A 22,360-nucleotide genomic window follows, 5' to 3' on the forward strand; every position below is an offset into this window, starting at 1 on the left:
TTGTAGCTTTCTTTATTTCATTTGATTCAATGTATTCCAACTAAAATACAACAACAAAATGTGAGCACCGTTTATTTTCCTCTCTATGAATCTGATAAATTAAAAATAAATGGTTGTTTTACCGTCCGGTGGATTATTGTCCAAGTAGCCATCAAAAACCCCTAATCCAACAACAATAGAAGAAACCATGACAGAGCTCATGACATTTTGTGTTCTCATATCAGATTGTGACGTTTTCTTTAAAATCAAGACGAATCGATTTTATTTCAAAACATTATTACTACTCTGAGGACTGGACTGGACTGGGACATTGATTTTGACAGATTTCCGTGAAGCCACGCCTAATGTCTTGATGCTGGTGTTGTATTGGTAGGGCGCACAGTGCCCAGGACCGCATTGGCTGTTGTGTTTTTTTTTTCATAAGGGTCCCAAACTACATCGAGATTTGGAATATTACGTTACAGTCCAACAGGAAAATGGCGACTGTCATTCATAATCCTCTAAAATCGTAAGTATTTTTTTTTTTAATGTCATGAAATTATTGCATAGTTTTATTGCATGCAGTGATGCGCACAGGGTTAATCGCGTTTGAGCAAGAATCGCAAAATTAACACTTTTGCCATGTCCTCGGACATTCTCCGTGTGTTTCTGCGTGTGTTATCTGCAGGTATCGTTGCCTACTTGCTTGCTTGTGTTGTGTAATACTGATATAAAAGCATGCACTCGTGCACAATCTGCAGAGAAAACCTCTCCAACCCGCGCGTAAACGCTCCTTTACTTGGTTTCACTTGTACAGAAAGTTGCCATTTGTCCACACTGTGCTTTAAAATAAATACGTTTGACAGAAGTTTGCACGCAGGGCTCTTTGTCAGTACTAAACGACTGAATTTGCATAGATAATTTCATGCAATTAATGTCACAAAGCGCACATTGAGAGGGCGACTCACTGCGCAGCTCGTGCCTTTGCTGCGCCGTTCAATACATGTAGACCATGCATAACAGATTATTATATGTTATAATACAGCATTAACCTCCTTTCACTTTCATGCATTCAGAGCAAATCTGCGCTCAAATGCAGAATTAGGGGGGGGCGTGCAGTTTCCCTGAAGTTTTAGGTTTTAAACGGGTCATTTAACGGTGCCAACATCTGATCTTTGCATTTGTAGTGAGATCAACATAATGTTACCTTTGAGAACCCCCCCCCCATCCCCCCACAAAAAAATCTCCAAATATGAAAAGAAAAAAAAAATGTACTGAGCACAAACATGTTCGTTTTAACCTCCTCATATTCTGTGTTTGTGCTCCCGTAACTCTCAGCTCAGTGTCTATTAGTGAATGCATGCCTGTCCTCCTGCTGGCTGACAGCAGATGTTTACCACTGGTCATGTGGAATGTGCAAAGAATTAGACAGTTATCACAAAATCTGTTGTGCAAGAGGTTATAATGTTTCAAACAAGGCAGGTTTTGACCGGAATAAAAGAAACTATACAGTTTGATCTGATGCTGTTTGTAAATGAAGTATATAACATCTATATACTTTCATTTAAAGCTGAAGTATGCAGGATTGTTGCTGTTTGCAAAAGCACCATATAGTGAGTTGCTTGTTGAGTGTCATTCCCAAATACTGATGCTTTCGGTTGTTAAACCACTCAGGACACAGCAAAATATGAAAAAATAAGAAAATACAGGCAGCCGCACACATATAGTGGATCATAAGTGATGATTCAGAGGTATTATGTTTATGTGAGCCACTACATTGTGGGAGTGGGGAAAAAAAATAATTTGCTCAATCAATATTTGGACGACTGAATGTTTTTTATACATAGGAGTAACTGCTTAGTCTGTTAGCTCCACGCTAACACATAATTGAAATTTCCATTAAAGTGCTAATGGAAATTAGTACCAGATTAGTATCAAAATCACAGTAATATTATTGTTTCATAAGTAAAGGTTCACATTTGTGCTGTGTGCAATTCCCAGAGGCTTTATTCATTTATTCATTTATACATTTCATTTAGTTTTTTTTTTAATTTTCTTATAGTAATACCTTGCTGAGCAGGAACAGCTAAATGTAGCAATTTATTTCAAAAAGTTTTTTATTTACTGCTTTTCTTTGCAGAACGACAATGATGCCACTAAATTAAAACTCAGAAGGACTGACTGACATGTGGTGTGTAGTGTTTTTGGAGATATGAATTATGTTATGCAGTTTCTAGAAGTGTATGACTCAACTTTTCACTTGGTCTAGTGGTAAAAAAAAAAAAAGCTAACAAAAATTGCAATAATTCGTAATATTTCATTGCAATACTTGTAGAATCACAATATTTAAGAATTACAGCTAAATGATTTTGAAAAAATTGCAATTGCAACACAATTTCCAATATTGGGGGTAATTGAAGTTTTTAGTTATTCTCATTTTCAGTGAAAAAAAAAAAATTAGAATAATTATGGTGCGATTTTTGCGGGGATCAAGCAAAGATGTTTTAGTTAGTCTGTAGAATATGACTTGTAGACCAGTACATCTCTGCAACACAACAACGTGTCATTTAAAACATTATTTTGACACACTTATTGCTTTTCAGTAGGACATATTGCAGTTTCAGTAAAATTTTAATTAATTGTTCAGCCCTATTAAGAATCTTATTGTCACCAAAGTATGACAATCGTATCAAATTGGGAGACTGGTGTATCTTCCCAGCCCTAATACTTTGTTTTTTAGAAAAATTCTGCATGGTATGCCTTTAAGACAAATCTGTCCACCTATGATTTTTCTGAAGTGTATGGGCAGAAATCTTCATCAAGTGTGATCAAAACAGAACCATTAATGTGCTTAGCAACATTTCCTGTATTAATATACAGAGCAGAGGAGAGGAGGATGAGAGAACTTGTGATCGTTTTGAAGAGCTCTTTGTTGACAACCAAAAATATCTTACTGTACATGCAACACTTTGGGGAAAAAAGGGCTCTAAGCTGCTGTATTCTACCAGAACAGATTAGGCTGTGGTGAATGAAGGTATATGTGTGTTTTTTATGTGTGTGTGTTAGTGTGCAGCAGATTAGGAGTGTCCCAGTATTCTCCTGGGTCCATCTGCTGAGAGAGGGGAGAGGTACATGTAAAGACAGACAGACTGATGGAGGGAGGGAACCCCATCTGTCCTTCATATACAAGAGGACTTTCTCAGACAGACACCCCCTCCCTTCCCCCCAAACCCATCCAATATCTGCAAAAAAATGGAAAACAATGCATGCATGTGTCGGTTGGAGCCAGGAAAACAGACGTAAACCCATAAAGACAAGAGAAAACTGTCCAAAAATGCATGTGAGGCGCTCGTTCAGGAGCTGGTATCGAGTAACATATGAGTTATTACCATGGGAAACATTGTTGTGGTCCACTTTTCATGCTGTACCAGTCCACTGTCTGGTCGTAACAATAGGACCAGCTTGTCGTATGTCCTCAGGATGTGGATGGTAAATCATACGCACTCAATAAGGACATGGTAATAATCTTGGCAGTGCTCAGCTCCGAAAGAGACAAATTACACCCGTCATCAGCCAGCAGTGTACGTCTGGCTCTCGAGACTCATTCAGTCATGTTTTAGCTGCGCGTATTTACTTGATTTATTTAAACGTTTCTGCAAAGAATTCTTTCTTTGTGATTGAAACCTGAGAGGCCGTGTGTGTGTGTGTGTGTGACGGGACTTAATGAAGAGCTGACATGAGAAGTATTCAAATGAGGGACGTGATTCATATGCAGAGATGTGTTTGTGTGCATATTTGGCGTCCTTTTACCTTCTGTCTTATCATTAGATTCATAATGGACAAAAGAGCTCAGGTGGAAAGTGTGTTTGGATTAGGACTGAGAGGATGCAGGCTGAGATTTAACAGGAGATGGTAGAGGAGGTCAACGTGTGTGGGGTTGTGTTTTTGTTGTATGTGTTTGTTGCATGGTGTGTAGCCGCCCGCCCTTCCCCCAATTTGCGTGAGAGGGAGCGTGGGTGAGTGATGGAGGTTTGGGGTGGGGGGGTTGTCTGTCTGGCTGCATTTACTGCATACATTTATACTACACCCTCAGCACAGGGGCGAACTCTGGCCTTTGTCTATCCGAGCCTGGGGAATGGGAATGTCCGGGAATGGTTTCCAGGCACGGGGAATTAAATGGCCAGGAACATTTTTTATAGAATGCTCCATGCAGTGATCAATCCTGGTTTTTCTTTTCTTTTTTTCCTGTTCTGCACATGGAACTGGCACGTTTCTCTCTTTGTGTGTTTTTGTGTGTGCGAGACTTGTAAGAGGCGAGTATAGAGATGAGATATGGATGTTGTTCCTCTCATGCCTTTTCCTTTAGAGACACATTTTCTCAGATTTCCTCCAGTGATCCCATGCTGAGTCCAAGTCAGTTATCATTCAGCCAAACTCCTTCACATCATCAACCTTCAGTGTCTCTACACACTTACAAATGAAGGTGCTAACTAGAACCGTAAAGCGGAGAACCCTTTTAACCTCCTGGTATAACCCAACCCAAGCTGTTTTCAGTCTTTCCTTGGTAGAAACCGTTTATAAAGGTTCCTCTTGGAACCCTTTCATTGCCCTATTCCACCAAATTAGCTCCGGTTCTTGAAACTGTTCCGTTCAAAGCTCACGGAACCTTGGTGCTATCTTGTGATACAGCCTGCGTTTCCACCAGTTTTAACTGGAATCAAGAATCCTCATTAACAGAGGGCACTGCACAATGTACAGTGATCTATAAAGTATAACATGCTCACTTGGTTCAGGTTCTGAACCAGTTAATTTTGGTGGAAATGCTCAGAACGGCTGAGCTTGAACCAGAACAGGGCCAGTTTCATGTTGGTGGAAAAGGCCTGTCCATCTGTGAAAGGTGTCACACAAAACCCCCTATAAGAGGTTCTACAGAGAACTGTTCCATAATGAGACCCTCTCCGGGGTTCTATCAAGAGGCCTTTTTTTACCTTCTACGGATGGAAAGGGTTCTTAATGTAACTTAATGGAACCTTTGATGAACCTTGTCATCAAAAAAGGGTTCCTCATAAGCACACAGTTCTGTGTAAAACCTCAGCCCATCAGGAGGAACCTTTTTGGAACCCTTATTGCTAAGTGTACTCTCCTCCTCCCCTTCCAGAGCAAAACAACAGCAGCATCTGAATCAGGGTTTCCCCTCTGCAACACCCTTTCCTCCTCTGCGTGCTCTACCTCTCCCCTCTCCCCCCCCTCCTCTCGCTGCACTCTGCACCTTTCCCTTTCATTCCCTTTGTGTGTCTGTTTGCGCACGGGCAAGCGTGTGTGTGTGGGTGCGCTCGTGCGTACACACATCCGCGTGTTTGAGAGAAAATGAGTGTGACAGGGTTTGAAAGGGAACACGTGTGCCCCGGGACATATCGGACCCCTCCTCTTCCCTCCCTTTCTGCCTCCTTGGCTCCTCCTCCTCCTCTTCGTCTCCCTCCTCTGTGCTTCGCCCCCCTTCATGGTGCCACAAAGACTATCAGTGCCCACATGCCGTTGCCCTGCGCTGCACTTCCTGTGGGGCCTCTTGTACATATTCATATAGCAGAAAGTGGACCTCCTCTTCCCTCACTATCATATGCAAGATTTGTGGGTAAGCCCCCATCAGTCTCTGACACTATTAATCATGTTTACATTTTTCTTTTGAGACTCTTTATTTATTTAAGTCAATTTTTATTCATTTAGCGCCCACTGTACAGAAACCATACAGGAATTTTGTGTAATTAAACTTAAAATCTTTAATATTTATTTTCAAAACACTTCAGAACCTATAGATATGAGTTCTAACTTAAAGTCTTTTGAGATGAAATAATGTGTTGAATGACGTTCAGTCAACTCAACTTAAATTAAGTTTCTCAGGAAACATGATCAGCATTAAATCTTATATGGAAAAATTGTGATTTTTATGTGCAGTAAAGCTTATTAGCTTTATCAGAAAGATGTCTGTGGGTGAAGTCCTACATGTCAGGCGTGTATTGTAAAAGAGTTAGTTGTCTATATACAGTTTAGCTCTGACTCAGTGAGCTGAATGAGGTCATGCAAACAATATTTAAACAGTTCTACATGCTGAGAGCTGTGGCTGTAATGTCTGTCATACAGGCTATTATCAGCTCATCAGTGGGATTTTTCCAGTTTTGTATGTTCCAAATTGTACAATATCATAGACAGTAAATGAGATTTTCTGATTTCCAGTTGAGTATACAGGACAAAAACACCATCAGAAAGAACAAAAAGTACTGTTTTCCAACTTCAGTGATTGTGTAGTTACCACTAAATGCAATATACTAGTAGTACTACTCAAAGAATGGACAATATGTACGTTCTGCTGCTAGAGGTCTCTTTCACATTCAAACAATAACAAAAGACATAGTTTGATGATGTTGTGTAGCGTGGGATCGTGGGAGTTGTTGTCTTCAGTACAGCTAATGAGAATCTATCTGACATGACTCAGGCAGAAAACATGTTCATGGATGAAGTAATTAAAATTATGACTTCTTTCTTCACTTTCTGCTGTATCGATGTATCCCATAGTTTTAGTAACTAGCGGCTCGCAAGGGAAGGTACAGTTACCGTGAATAAATTATGGATTTCTCTGGGTTTGGTGGTTGGAAACATTTGGGATAATGTAAGTACACAACTCAACAAAATACAATAACATAAGTCTAGCTTTTGTAGACATTTTGATGCACTTAGCTTTAACTAAAGCTTTCAAACACACCTTGCAGTGTTCCGATGAACTTTGCTCAGTTTCTGGATTATATAACATTTATCTAAACCCAGAGTTTGTAAAGTAATTAATCAGAACACATGAAAACAATAAAATAACAGTAAAATATATAAACTGAATGGTATAAAATTCAACAACATTTAGGTGATCTGTTTTAAGTCTGTGGATATCGATGTCCACAGAAGCACCATATTTATTCATGTCCATATAACAATAATGACATCTGACAAGTCTGAAATTGTTTTCTCATACACTGTCAACTGAAGACAGTATAGTATCTCCTTCAAATGTCGTATTTACTACTAGGTTGTTTAAGTGCATTTCAATTTAAAATGTTTTTCATGTCACCAGAGTCTGATTTTAGTATTTCACTTTTGTGTTCCTTTTATTTTATGAGTCTTACGCATTTATTTCTCACATTATAGTAAGAAAATATAGATGTAATATAGTTTTATCTATTTGCCTGTTGCCTGTGGGTGTCTGTCTCTCTGTCTCTGCTGGTCTCATCATGGATATTCTAACCTCCGCCATCAGCCTAGATGTTACATCAAAGCAGAGAGCTCATTAAAATGATTGACAAAGGTGTGATTATGGTCAGATGAGGCGAGGAGGACAAGATTGATAAAACGCCTCCTGCCTTGAGGCAAAATGGTAATTTTTTCTCTTCACTAATAAGGAAAATCAACAATTATGTTACCCACAATAAATAAAATTCAAAATAAAACATATAATAAATTAATCTCTATTTTCTCAATAAATTGAAGAACTGGTCTAAAAATAGTGAAAAAAATACTTGAGAACCAGAACCTAGTTACTGTTTGTCTGAAATCTTTCATTGATTATCACAGTTGTTTAATTTCTGTAAACTGAATAACTGACTAATTGTTTCAGCTCTGAAACAAAGTATTTCATAATAGGAAACTTGGACGTGTCACACTTAACTTTTAAAAGCTTGTTGAAACAGGAAGAAAACAGTCTAGATGAGAGTATAGAGAGGTGTGACAGTGATTTATTATGCCACTGATAAGTTCTTTCAGTGATTAATTATTCTGTTTAACAAGGAGGAAGAGAAGGCGCTGTGAGCAATGTATAACTGACAGAGAAACATAAAACATAACAGTAAGACTGATGGAGAGAAATGACAGCAAACGTCCAAACAGAAAAGACTGATTGATTGCGCTGTCTCTCCTCCTCGGCTAAGGAGTAATTCTTGAATATTTATAATGTCCATTTGCCAAGTAAACTCCAGTCAAATGATACTCGCTTTCAATCCATAAGACTGCACAGGTCTAGTTTTGCAAAGCTGCACCTGCAAAGCTCAGTACCACAACCGATCCGTTACCCGCATTTAGCTCCAAGTCAAATCCCTTGAACCGCATCTGTGATTAAACACACATAAGTCACTCTCTTGTGACTCACTTGCATTTTCAGTTGGCACAGCACCTGTATTCCTGCAGTTATCAGTGTTTTTTTTTTTCCTTCGCTGTGACGTGCCAAGCAGCAAAGCCACTGACAACACCATCCTCACTCTCTCTGATCGCACCAAATTTCTCCCAAACGTCCATCTTGCCCTTCAGCGATGCATCAGACAGATCAGACAGTGATGTCCCAAGGTCAAAGTTTGTGTCGAAGGCTGTCCCAATAAAAAAATCCCTGCCGGCAGATTAGGCTTGAGGTTCATTTATGCTCACCTTTACGTTGGTGTGGATGTTGAGCAATACATCCACTAGAGGGCACTGTTAAAGGTCAAAGTTACCCCAAAAAGTTTCTGACAACAAACGTGGTGACACCAGAGGAGATTGTAGCGCACAGATTACAGATGGGCTCCATCCATATCTGTACATGTCCAGATACGTGTCCAGGTACGCGTGCTGCCTGCCCACAATTAGTTCCTCTTTAGTCACCTCTGTACCTGTAAATTTATAAATATATCACCCCAAGCAATCTTCTATTTTATGTGCTGTGCGATTTGTCAAATGCTGCAGCTACAATCTGATGCCACCAAAACATTAAGGAGTATGGCTATACTACAAAGAAAAGTATCAAATGAAGTACTTTTTTTGGTATTAGTATCACTTTAAGGGTATTGGTATGGTATTTTTTTAAACAATACCCAGCCCTAGTGATAAGACTGACCATCACACACAAAGCTCCTCTGTGCTAATATGGGAGCAATTGAGACAATCATGGTAGTACACACACACACACACACACACACACAGAGCAACTGCAGATTCCATCAGTATCCAGGAAGCTGTTGACCAGGAGGAATGCGCTCCCCGACATGCAAAACTCGACTTACATAAGCACCATCACCAGGATCAGACGTACAGTCGACTAATGGGCACAAACAGGAGCACAGCGCAATCTCTGATGGTCGAGTCGGGTTCAGGGGGGAGTGGGGGAGGAAGTGTCAGGACACGCAACGCATAGACAGATGGTCTTGCAGGCATACAGATACACACACACACATATACACACTCTGTACTTTCACTTAGAAAAACACATGAACACACCTCTCAAACAAAATGCACAGCAGACACATTTGCTTATGTAAGAGTTTATGAAGCCGCCTGAGGACGTTACACAGACGCTTTGTTGTTAAAAGTGGGACAGAAACATACGGGCAAATACGGGATGACAGGAAGGAAGAGAGGGAAGAGAAACGGGGAAGACAGATCAGGAGAAATGCCTGAAGTTTGGGCAACAAATAGTAAAAGCAGAGCCTCACTTCTGGGAATGTGAGTTATGTGACAGGAAGTCTCCTGGATTTGTCTGGATCACTGTGACTGCTGGTTTGTCATACTGTAAAAACAGGCATCACCCAAAAAACACCAGCTGCATTCCTCATCTCTGTAGGTCTCCTGACAAAAACCTCAGCCAGCAAACGCCACATGTGTTTAAGCCCAGATGTTGTACTACTGTACGTACACTGTGGCACTGAAGGTGCACACAGAGCCACTGTGGAGGTTTCACTTTTTGCATGGCAGCCGTTTCAACTGCCTCCTCACCACTGTGATAAGTAAACAAATATAGCACAGATATTTTCTGGCGTTGAGTTTCACTGGAAACCAATAAGCACCCATTTCTCTGCTAAAATGCGAGAGAAAGATATGTTATCTTAAAGGGTTTGGGGGGGTTATTTGCTGAATTTGGCAGAAAAGTAATTATATTCATAAACATAATAATGTTTTCATGACTGTACAATCACCTGAAAATAAGTATTGCTGTGTTTTTGTTACCTTAGGATGAGCCACTTACAGTGTATCTACAGAGGGTGTGGGTCCTCTTCCATAGATGCCAGTTGCATTACCATGTTTCAACAGAACATTCAAATCAAACACAGGTCATGTTTTGTGTGACTTTCTCCTTCACACTTGGAAGACGAGAGTGAGATGAGGTGTTTGCAGTCTGCAAACTCATCACTAGATGCCTCAAAATCATACACGCCAATGCAACAGTTTGATATTCAGCTTATTCACTTTCTTGCCTGTTGGATGAGAAGATACCAGTATCATACTGTATCTGTTTGGCAAATATGAAGCTGGAGCAAGGACACAGTTAGCTTAGCTTATCAGATTTTTATCCAGCATCAGTGATCCTATCAGTGTTTTAGAGTTAAATCATTACTTCAGTAAGTCACACATAAATTCTGTAGATGAAAGGAAGTCAGATTGTTTTGTATCATCATTTTGTTTCCTGTCCTCTTGCCATGAATAGGGTTATGACCTGCTATCATCTGTAAAAATAATTAGTGTTTTATCATACAGAACAGAATACTTTTTACTATTTGTTGCTCTCCACATTGTATATTTTGAGCCTCTACCTGTCGTCTATCCATCCGAAATTCAAAAACAGAAATTCTCTCTTTCATCTCTGATCTTTGTCCAGATGCAGCAGTAGCCAAAGTTGAGGTGTAATTCACATTTTAGAAGTGTGACGAAGATGCTAAAATGCAGCTGTGAGGTGGGAGGATTCATCTGTTCTCCACATGTCCAGAGTTCCCATTTTCCATCTTTTTATTCATATTTTGCTTCCTCTTTTCACTCACACATCGAGTACCTTCTCCTCCTCCGAGCTCCTTCATCCGATGTAATACCTGCCTCACTCCCTGTTGCTACTCGCTCTAACCTCTCACCCTCCCATCCCCGTCTCCGACCCCCTACCCAACTGCCCCCCCCCCCCCCTTCCATCCGCTCCCTGCTCCCTCCACCTCCAAACACAGCACATCTTTGTGAGATTCAGTGTGACCAGAGTGCTGGTCTTTGTCCAGCTTGGCATTCTTAACATATCTCTGCAGAGAATCCACAGAGCCAGTCACAGAGACAGGATGATGCACAGCCAGATAGACATGTATGTACGTAAACAAACAGATTTGAGAAAATCCCCGAGAGGAAGAGATCTTAGTGGCTTTTTTTTTTTACATTGTATTTTTTCAACCTCCCTGTCACTGATTACATCGGCTTAAACGAAGGCCATGTCTGGAAATCATACATAGAGTTACAGCATTTTCTCCTTTATGTCTTATTTAATAATAAAAGTCCTCTGAAGCTGAGCCACGTGTGCCCCTGCTGGCTTGAGGATCAGACCCCATTACAGCTATCTTTCCTCTATCTTTCTCTCTGGATTTCAGCCATGTAATTAAATATAAAATAGCCTACTCAAGGTGCACATTTTATCTTCAGCAAAAGTGAGTTTGTCTTGTTTAGCTGCAGAAATTTTGCCTCTAGACGGAGACTGTGGAGATAATTGATGGCTCACATCCTGATTAATACCTTGTTGATGGTCGATGGTGTGTGCGCGTCTGTTATGTGCACTTCGATCCAGCACCGTCACTCATCCATCAGCTTGACAGAATGAAACATTTCCTCTATTCTTATGGTTCATCCTTGTTCATCATCCTTTGTTCACTTATTGTGCTCTGTCTGTTCCTTTTCAGCTCAGCTGTTTTCATTCTGCATCTGATGAATGCAGCAAACCCAGACTTTACACAACAAACTGAGCCAAAATATGGAGAGAAGTCTGGGCGTGTTACATTAAGCTAAAGGACTGAACAGGCCCGCTCATACTTGATTTGCAGAGCGTACCAAATCATCAGCTGCCCAGCACATGTTATTGCCATTAACAGTCCAAAAATGTGAACATTTAGCTGATAGGACTTCAACAGCAAGAATGACTCAGCTGCACAGAAAGCACAAATCGAAGCAGCATGCTGCAAATAGCTTGGATCAATGGCAAATATAGGACTATAATGTTACTTGTGGGTAACATGAGTTCAGCAGAGAAATATTTTTTCAATTTACTTCAGATGTTGCATGAATGGGGTAGTTGTTGTACAAGTAAATGATAATGAGCCCTGATGCGTTACATGAAAAAAAATCACTACAGATCTCTGTGTGTGTCTTGTCTGTCTGTCTGAGTGTTTACCTGACACACACTCTGTCTGATTGTCTGTCTGACTGTCTGTCTTCAGGCTCGGTGACCAGTTCTACAGGGAGGCTATCGAGCACTGTCGCAGCTACAATGCTCGCCTCTGTGCTGAACGCAGCGTGCGCATGCCCTTCCTGGACTCACAAACCGGTGTGGCACAGAACAACTGCTACATCTGGATGGAAAAGCGCCACCGTCAGCCAGGTGGGAAGTGTGATTGAATGCACGGAACAAATTCATGCCACTGATATTGGCTTTCAAAACATATAAGTGCTTACGCCCTAAATTAAAGATGCACTGATCCACTTTTTTCAGTTCTGATATTATTCTAATATCTAAATGTGGATATCTGCAGATACCAATACCATATCAATACCAGAGCTCTTTTTTTCTTAATGACAACTATATTTTTTTTATTATTGTTATCAGCATTATGTGTAAGGCTACATTATTTAGTGATGTAAAGTTCTGTGTCAGTTGATGGACTGTGTTTGGATTCACATCATCTTGCTCAACTGTCATTGGAGCAGAGAGAAAAGGGGCGGTACTTAGGAAGGGTCACTTAGTAAACATGTAAAAGTATGACATTTAATTAGACTTCAGTTGTGACATTATCCAATGAGTGAGTTATATCAGTATCAGCTCCTGATAACCATCAGATTAGCCTCATCTCTATTCTGTTTACTGTACTCTGTACTTTTGTCCATATAACATAAGTTACACAGGGAAAAAGTTTGGTTCTTCCCAAAAATTTGAAATAATGTTTTGTTAACCCATATAAAAACTATGCTGTACCATGAAAATGTCAAGTTGTGGTTTTACGGGGGTGTTTTGTGCCAGACTATTTCTAGTGATTTCCTGGAGTCTTGGAGACTGTAATTGGCCAGGCAAACATTGCAGACTCTGTGCAGTCACTGTGAAATCTAACCTGTTAATTAGTGAGTTCTGGGTCTTTGACAGAGCCAGGCTAGCTGCTTCCTATACTCATGCTAAGCTAAGCCTAGCATCTGATGGCTGTGGCCTTAAACTGAACACACAATGGCATCAATTCTCTTATCCAACTCTCAGCAGGAAAGCGAATAAGCAGAAATGCATAAATATGGATGGATAGAAAGGATGAATTTATGCATAAAAAGTCTTCTGTAGAGTCTTCTGTATATTCTATGAGGTACCACTTGCTGATTTATCCTGAGACCAACAGTCAGAATGCTTTATGCACATCTGGGTCGCCTGTACAGCCTTAGGGAACAATCTGCTCTTTACTGAGAGCTGGACACAAATAGCCTGCTCTCCATCTCATATGCAAAGCCCTTCAGGCCACACCCTATACTTTGTGGCAGACCTAACTCACATTATATGCATTTATTCTGGGTTTATCCCTCCCCCCTCATTCTGTTGATTTTTTTTTTAAACTGCTTATGCTGAAAAAAAAAAATGTTTCCCTCCATCTTGTTCTGCGCTAATGGCAGAATATGATCAGACACAAGGACAGAGACCAAAATATTCAACGCAAGTGCAAGAACTCTGGTTCGCTGCAAAACTGAATATAACCACCCTTAACATTAAATAACATTTATACACTAATGCACTCTTAGACATGAATAACTAGAACCCTTTTTGATTCCCGACAGAACCTTTTAAAGAGGTTCCACCTGGAATTCTTTGAGAGAGTTCTACCTAGAAGCTAACATTAAGAGTTATACCTTGAGACCTTATACCTGTGAGAGGTTATACAAAGAACCTGTATATAATGTAATGGTTCTACCCAGAAACCCCTCTGGGGGGCATATCAGAACCTTTCCACCTTCTATGGGTGTTAACAAGTACCCACTCAAATGGGATCTACTGAGAACCCTTTAATATTCCAAGGTTTTTTTTGTCTAGAACCCACAAAAAGGGGTTTTATCAAGAACCTTTCTTTTTGTATCCCAGCGGTTTCATCTATAAACCACCCAGGGGGTCCTACCCTGTTACATTATGGTACAAAGAACCCTTAATTCTTCAAGGATCTTAACAGTCATTGAAGAACTCTTTATTCAAAAAGGGTTCTTTGGATGGGAGTGGATGAAATGTAGCTGTCTAACAAAGAACGCTTGACAAACCCTCTTTCTTCAAAAAGACATTCTACACAAGCAAATGGTTCCAATTAGAACCTCAGCTTTTCAGAAAGAACAGAATCACAAAGAGTGTATATCTGGCAGAGTGCCCAAAATTTCAGGTTTTGTGTTGTCCAGCAATGATGAGTCAATTATCAATCAATTGTTTGTCAGCTATTTTATTCAAACATTAATCACTTCGTGTCATTTTAAAGTCCAAATTCTCTGATTCAGCTTTTCTAATATGAATATTTCCTGGTTTCTTTTGTCCTTTGTGACAGTAAATGGAATATTTTACAGACCAAACAATGGATCATTTAATCGAGAAAAAGATTAATCAGTGATGAAAATAATCATTGGTTGCAGCCCTAGTTTTGTGTGACTAACAGTTTCTGGAATCTGACCATAAGAGGACCATTAGCCCGAGCACTGAAATCGGGACATATTAAGTGTCAGGAAAACAAGACCAGTCCAGTCTGTGTGTGTGTGTGTGTGTGTGTGTGTGTGTGTGTGTGTGTGTGTGTGTGTGCAGGGCAGTCAATGCATGTTTTGTTAAAATGGTACGCTTGCCAGTGGTTGTTAAAATTCTTCCTGTGTGCCTGTGTCTCTGCATGTGTGTACGTCTCTGTATATGAATATGTGTGTGTGTGTGTGTGTGTGTGTGTGTGTGTGTCCAGGCCAGGCAGCAGGACAGATGTATACCTACCCTGCTCGATGCTGGAGAAAGAAGAGGCGACTCCACCCGCCCCTGGATCCCCAGCTCCGCCTGTGTGAGCTCCGACTAGGTAAGACAAACCACACTGACGTACAGTAAACGGCCAACACAGGAGTATTGATGCACAGTTATACAATGACAGCTGCTTTACCTGATGCATCTCATCTAAATACACACACAAAAATACAAGGGCTCACTAGAACCATAAAGGGTTCTTCAGCTTGTTCTCATAAGAGAACCCTTTTCAGATCATGGTAGAACTTTTTATAAAGTTTCCATATGTAACTCTCTCAGAAAATGTTCTACCTAAAACTTAATAGAAAGGGTGATATTTAGAACCATCTGTGAAAGGTACCACCCAGGACCCTCTATGAGAGGTTCTACAGCAAAAATGTCTATGATGTAATGGTTCCACCTATAAACCTGTTTTTAGGCCTTTTCCGTGAACATGGAAGTGGCCCTGTCACGGTTGCTTCACCTAATTTTGCACCGTTCTGAGCATTTCAACCAACAATAAATTGGTTTGGAGCCAAAAGTTCCAACCAAAAGTTGTTTTCCAGCTGGAACCCCAAAGACAGCGGGTGTTACTCAGGAACCAAACTGAATGTGTCATATTTTTGAGGTTGTTGTGCATCATTTAACGCCCTCTGTTGATGACAACCTGGATTACGATGGTTCAACTGAAAACTGAGAAGGATCATTAGAAATAAGGGTTCCAAAAAGGTTCTTCCTGAAGGGCTGAGGTTCTACCCAGAATCATTTGCTTCTGAAGAAAGGGTTTGTCAGAGATTCTTTGTAAGACTAAATTTCCATTAAGAACCCTTTATATCCAAAGAACCTTTTTTTTCTCAGCAGAACCCCCTGCAGTATTCTTATTCCTTACAGTCCCTCGGCTGAGTTCTGGATAAAATCTTTGGACCATAAAAGGGTTCTTAGTAGAACCCCCTTGGTGGGTTTTGGATAAAACCCTTGGAATTATAAAGGGTTTTTGGTAGAACCCCCTGGATGGGTTTCTGTTAGCACCCTTAGAAGGTGGAATTTTTTTTTTTGATTGAATCCCCAGAGAGGATTTGGGGTGGAACCATTACACCATGAAACCTTTTTTTAGGGGGTTTGTATAAAATCGTTCACATATTGTTCTAGGTAGAACTCTGGGAGTCCTATGCAGAACCTTCTCATCTTCTAAGGATGATAACAAGAACCAGTCCAGGGGCTTTTGAGAACCCTTTTACATTCAACAACTCCCAACGGGGTTCTACCAAGAACTTTATTGTCTTTAACTTTATTATTATTAAGAACCCTTGACAAACCATTCCAACCCTTCCGAAGGGTTGGAATGGTTTGTTCTGAATGGAACCCATAGTCTTACAAAAAGCACTTTATGGACCCTGTCTTCAAAAAAAAAGGTTCTTAAGAAGCAAACGCTCCTGGGTAGAACCTCAGCCCTTCAGAGAGAACCCTTTTGGAACCCTTATTTCTCAGAGCGCGTGTACGTCGTGTTTGTTCCCTCTGTCCTCTCGTATAGCTGCAGCGATCTTTAGGCGTGCTCAGTGGCGTTAATGTTCGCTATCTGACCATCTGGCTCTGGTTATCCCGTCTCTCTCGCCAGGTCTCCAGGTTCATTCTCTCCCCTGAATCAATGCCTCCTCTCTCTGTTCTCTGGCAGTAGACGCGCACACACACACACACACACACACACACGCATACATAAGTGCACAAACACCCCCACACATGACTCTGGCTCTCACAGAAGCACCCTAACTGGGCCTCTATAATCATTTGTCCATGAGGCATTAGAATGTAAGTGAGTCTTATGAGGTGGAAGTGTGTGCTTTTCCTATATGTATGTGTGTGTGTGTGTGTGTGTGTGTGTGTGTGCCTTGCATGCATATGTGTGTGTTATAGGGGATTTTTTAGCTAAGGAATGCCCCAGGAACCTGATAAGGGGGAGAAATAAAGGCGAGTCTTTGTTTCGGCTTTGCCACACTATTGTTTCCCCCTTGCTGTCTTCCAGACGCAATATAATACTCCAGAGCTCTCCACCGAGAACCATTCAGCTTTAAGCAGAGGACATTTCTGAGGAAAAAAAAGAAGAAGAAGAAACTCCCCAGAGCAGCAACCAACTAACCAAAGCACATAGAGGGACAGAAAACTATAGCGAACAAGAGCAGGAAAGCCTTTGTATCTGAGGGTGAAAGAGAGTATAAGTCTCCTGTTCTGTTATGCAGAGATCCAATTCTGCAGTTTGGCCCAGATATCTATCATAACACGACAGAGGAATGTGAGTGCTCCCCTTTCAGGCTTTTGGAAATGCTTTATGTTTATTTAATGCTTCCTGAGCAGAGAGGTTTGTCTGTGTGTGTGAAGATACACAGAGAAGCTCTGTCATGAGGTTACTCTGAAACAGTTTGAAACCAGAACCGAATTCCTTCTTTTTGTATATCTGCTGCGTTTTCTTCACTCTACGCAGCTCGACATACGAGTAGCCATGTCTCAGCAGCCATTTTGGTTCCTAAGAGTAAACGTCCTTTTTCTTCTGCTCAGGGACACAAAGAGAAAATGCATAAGATTTATATAAGTCTGTCTCTTCCCCTACTTTTGATGTCATTGGTGAATTTCCAAACGACAACCTTTGGGGCTGAAAATTTATGCCGAAGCAGAAATGCCAAAAACAGCAGAATGTTTACAGCCTGGTACAAAACACGATTTTGTTCTCTAAGGCTATTTTCCCCATACAACTGCACAGGGGGTGAATTTTTATATAAATCACCCATTTAAATATATTAAGGCTTAAAGTTTTGCATAACTAAGGGTGTCACCACTTTAAGTGACAGCTAGGTACCATCACAGGTGTCAAGGTGCTACATAGCCATTTCACTTGTCTGCATCAGCACCACCCAAGCTCCGCCTCTTTGTCTGTTTTTGGATTAGTCGGGAGTCAGGAGTCAGTCTCTGCCAAGATTGCGATGGCCAGAGCCACCCAGGGTGGCATCAGTGTCTGGTTTCGCCATTTCAATCCGGTGTACAAGCTTAAACCGGTTGGATATTTCAATAGCTGAATTAAAAGTCCTCTAGCATTTCAGCAAGCACAACCCCTTTACTTTCCAAGAAATCTTCTGTTGTAAAACATGGTTGGGAAAGTGTTGCCGTAAACTTACAGACTTGCAAATCCCTTTTAATTTATGGACTCACTCGAGCCACTCGAGAGCAGCTGTGTCCTGTGCGGCGCCTGGTGGTAAAAATCTGTTTTTAGTGGTGTGGTATTTGGGTTAATACCAAACCAGTCTGAAAATGTTTACGTTCGCCTAACCCTACCACACTATGCTTCACAATGGCTCTTCAGAAACCAATGGGAGGCATCACGACTGCATCCATGTTTTATATCGTCTATGGCCAATCTACATTAGAGGGTCACTCCAGTGATTACTGAACTTCCACAAAGTTACATCATGATTTATTGTCATTAGTATGGATCAAGCTGTACTGGATCCTACATTTCCCATAATGCATGTCTCCTATATTCCCACTTCTTTCAACCCCTACTCATCTATTGTGAAATACAGGTTTGTTCAAGCCCAGATAATTTTCTCAGAAAGCTCATCCAGAGCTACAGAAGACATTATCAACTGCTGCCACAAGCTGAATAGTTCTCCTCCTGATGAGTAAACTGAACCTCATGTATAAAATCAGTGGACTGGCCCTTTAAGGTTCACAGTGGATTCAGATCAATATCATGTGAGCGTGTATAGAGGTATGGGGTTGGGCAGAGGAGAGCATTGGGTTTACCTTGGAGGGTCGAGGAGGGGAAAGAGGATGGGAGAGGGTGAAGATGATGGGGGAGAGGAAAGCAAATGAAGGAAGGACTCAGGAGGTGAGGAGGGAGGGCAGGTATAGGGGCTGTGGTGAGGGTTACAGTGGGGAGGGAGGAAATGTCAAAGTCAACCTGCACAAAGAAGTGAGAGGAGGAGGAGGCGCAGCAGCTTTGTATTCAATAAGAACAGTAGCCCTGCTCGCTCCCTGCTTTTCTTATCACATCCCTACTTTCATTCTGTCTTCATCCTGGCGTTAGAGTTCAAAGACGAGCACAGAGAGTCAACACCGCTGCAAGTTCATCTCCACGGAAATGAAAAGAGGAAGAAAGATAAAGTAGAAGCAAGAGAGAGTGAACACTGGAGATGTAATTTGGGCCCATGAGCAGTGTTTTGATTTTTGGTTCATTATTTCCTCTTGTCTTGCTGTGCACCTGGTGAACCTTAATGTTTTATTGATGTTGAACCTGGCAGCCTGCCTGCCACAGTTACTAAAACTCCCTTTACATCCTATACAGAGGAAACGCTTAAACAGTGTCCACACTGATACTGGGACATTTTCTCTGCTTGTTGTGCATCCAAAAACTGAGCTTTTTGGAGTTTTTAAACATACTGGAACATACATTGAAACATACAAAAACAATGATGGGCATCAAACTTTAAAAAAAAAAAAAAAAAAAAGAGTTAGAGGTGTGTTTAAAAATTTTCTCTTTAGTAAATTTACAACAATGCTAACACTAATTGTGTAAAGCAATAAAAGAGCAACCAAACAGATTAAACAAGGTAGCCAGCACTAATAGCAAAAATTACTGTTAACGAAAAATACTGTAATGAAAACTACCTTTACTAAACACCACCGTTGCCTACTATTAACAAACATTGCTTTTGTTAGTGAACGCTCTGTTACATACAGTTAGTGAACACTGCCATTACCTACTGTTAGAAAACAGTTACACTAAAGTTAGGAGAGTTTATTCAAGGAAGTTTTGTTGCTTTTGTAAAACACATTTCCTATCTTCAGATAGGAACATTAACCAACTGTTCGTCTGTTGTCGGCTTATTTTTCCTATATGAGGTCCTAAATCTAATCACCATGGTCACCAACCTACTCACACACACACACACCTGCCATCTCAAATGTTCTTTTCTTTCTCATTATTCTCCTCTGCCACCTCCTCCTCAGAAGCCGAGCTGGCCCCGAAGCGTGAGGTTCCCCCAGGGGAGGCCACAGCCTTGGAGGCCCTCCTGAGGGGGGACAACCTGCTGGAGAAAAAAAACAACCTCTGTAAGGAAGAAGAGACGCTGCTGGAAATACAGGTATTTTATTATATGTGAATTGCGGACAGTATTATACATTATAATGGTTGGTATGTAAATGAGCACTTGCAGCCGAGAGGTGTGAAATGATCACAATCTTAGTCGTCCTCTAACCTCTTCACACATGTTTTTTACTTGATCTAAGCCTCTGCCTCTGCCTCTGTCTGTATGTGTGTGTGTTTGTGCTTTGTAGAGGGTTCTGGAGGCGGAGGAAAATGGAGACGCTTTCCATGATGATGAAGACTTTGAACTGGACACTCCAAAGAGAAAGAACAGAAACAGAGGCAAAGTGAGTGTGTTCACAGGCAAACATATTCGTGTGTGGTGTGTAAAAGAGAATAGGCACAAACTTTATTCAATTAAAAAATCTAATAAGACTGGGTTGCACCAACAAAGATTAATTTAGTGTAAGATAAATTAATTAATTTATTTAGCAAAACTAGGTTTAAAATGAGTAAATCCAGATTTAAAATCTGTTCAACAATAAATAACTAATCTCAGTTCAGTAAAGTTTATTAGTAGGTTTATATCTATTAAAAATTAAACAGCATTTAATCAATATGGAAATGAGAAAATACATGGATAATCTGTATTGCTTAACAAAAAGTTAAATTGTTTGCTCGCTGGCATAAGAAGTTAAAATGTTACCTTATTTGCTATAGCTAACATGAACTAAAAACTTAAACTTTACATTATTTGCTCACTAACATTAGCTAAAAAGTTAAAATATTAAATCGTAAAAACAATAAAGGCTAACAAAATTTGACATTATTTGCTAGCTAGCTAAACATTACTTAGCATACCCATGATGCCTTGGCAGAGTCTCTCATTTCTGCTCCTTTGAAGAAAAACTTGGCCAAATTAATGGAGCAGCTTTTAGTGTAACAGAATTAAATTTTATCTAGGTTTAGTGTAAAAAGCAAACAGAGGTTTAAAGAGAGGTTTAAATTCAATCGTTCTTAATTTTAAGTTAGTTTAAAAGTTTGGTGGAACATAATTTAAAGTTAAATTGTGATTTAATCGGGTTTAAAAATGTTTGTTGGTGCAACCCAGCCTAAGTCTATTAAGGGACCATTATTTTTGAAGCATGTTTCTGTTAAACTGGAGCCAACTTAAGGTTTTAGCTCCACTAAATGACTGTTATTCTATTTAAATATCCCAAATTTGTGTTGAAACATTCATCCACTGGGGGCTTCAACATCAGACGTGTGTTTCTTCTCAGAACAGAGGATCCAGTCGCAGAAGGACAGAACCTGTTAACATGGACGACCAGGACAAACCTTACGTCTGTGACAGTAAGAGAAAAGAAAACTTTGTACATCATGTGCCATCATGTGATCAGTGTTGTTAGTTTTTGTTTTACATGTTATTGTACCTAAATCCAGAGTCTCAGTGTTTCCTAAAGCCCAAGAAAGTAGAGAAACTATTACAAAAAGACCTTTATTCCTTTATGATGTATTGTCAGGAAACCCTTCTCTACATGCCTGCTCCAAATTCTTATATTTAGTGTTTAGAAAACAGAGATAAATCCAGCGGACAAGTCGTTCTCTGTAGCCCCCTCTCCTTCTGTCCTGAGAGCAGTCCTCTGCAGCATGAAGAAAGAGTTTGCTGTTAATCCAGACCTGACTAGCATGCCACTTACGTACTTGGGCAGAATCCCCGCAGGAATGGATTGCCATGGGGATGTGGATAGAGACAGCCACGCTCGAACAAATGAATCTCATCCTCATGTTGTGTCTTGTTCTGTCTTTCCTTTATTGTTTGCTTTTGTGTCTTCTCTGTTCCAGATAGATACAAACAAAAGCATAACTCAAAAAAGGCTGAAGAAGGTATCTGAACCTGTCGCCATCTTGTCTTTCTAGGGGCTCCATGAACTGTCTTTATGATTGGCCTTTTTGCTCACCTGCTGTGGGAATGGCTGGATGAATGCTAATTCCTTGGAGATATCTAGTGCTCTAAATGCTTTATGCTAGTCCAGTCGCCCGTTCCTGAATTCAGTGCAAGCATTGCATGACACTAACGCTATGCCATGTGCCTTAATGCTTGCTCTTTGCAAGGCATGCACCAAATGATGCTTAAGCAGCAACTAATGTTGCACTGAGGGATGCATGTTTCTTAAAGGGATTGTTCACTTTATTTACAGTGGGGTTGTATGAGCTACTGATCCAGTCAGTGTATTACCTACAGTAGATCGTCCCCAGTTTGGAGAAGCAGCAGAAGTAACATGGAACATGGAAGCTAAGCGAGT

General features: G+C 40.5%; 1 protein-coding gene across 3 annotated transcripts in view; it reads left to right on the top strand.

The window, feature by feature from the left end:
- The first annotated feature begins 127 nt into the window (after positions 1-127).
- dpf3 (double PHD fingers 3) overlaps positions 128-22,360 on the top strand; it is a 30,322-nt gene continuing 8,089 nt past the window's right edge. Inside the window, exons 1-7 of one of the 3 annotated variants that reach the window (XR_014771932.1) lie at positions 128-508; positions 12,219-12,379; positions 14,949-15,056; positions 19,979-20,112; positions 20,306-20,401; positions 21,335-21,407; positions 21,900-21,941. Coding sequence is in view for 2 of the 3 variants with exons in the window: in XM_084737716.1 (XP_084593842.1) it covers positions 477-508; positions 12,219-12,379; positions 14,949-15,056; positions 19,979-20,112; positions 20,306-20,401; positions 21,335-21,407; positions 21,900-21,941 (646 nt within the window). In the remaining variant the exon portion in view is untranslated. The remainder of the gene's footprint in view (positions 509-12,218; positions 12,380-14,948; positions 15,057-19,978; positions 20,113-20,305; positions 20,402-21,334; positions 21,408-21,899; positions 21,942-22,360) is intronic. The other 2 variants (XM_084737716.1, XM_084737717.1) reach the window with 2 other exon arrangements.

The sequence above is a fragment of the Lutjanus erythropterus genome, chromosome 15, assembly GCF_056507025.1.
Source record: "Lutjanus erythropterus isolate fLutEry1 chromosome 15, fLutEry1.hap2, whole genome shotgun sequence".
NCBI lineage: Eukaryota > Metazoa > Chordata > Actinopteri > Lutjaniformes > Lutjanidae > Lutjanus > Lutjanus erythropterus.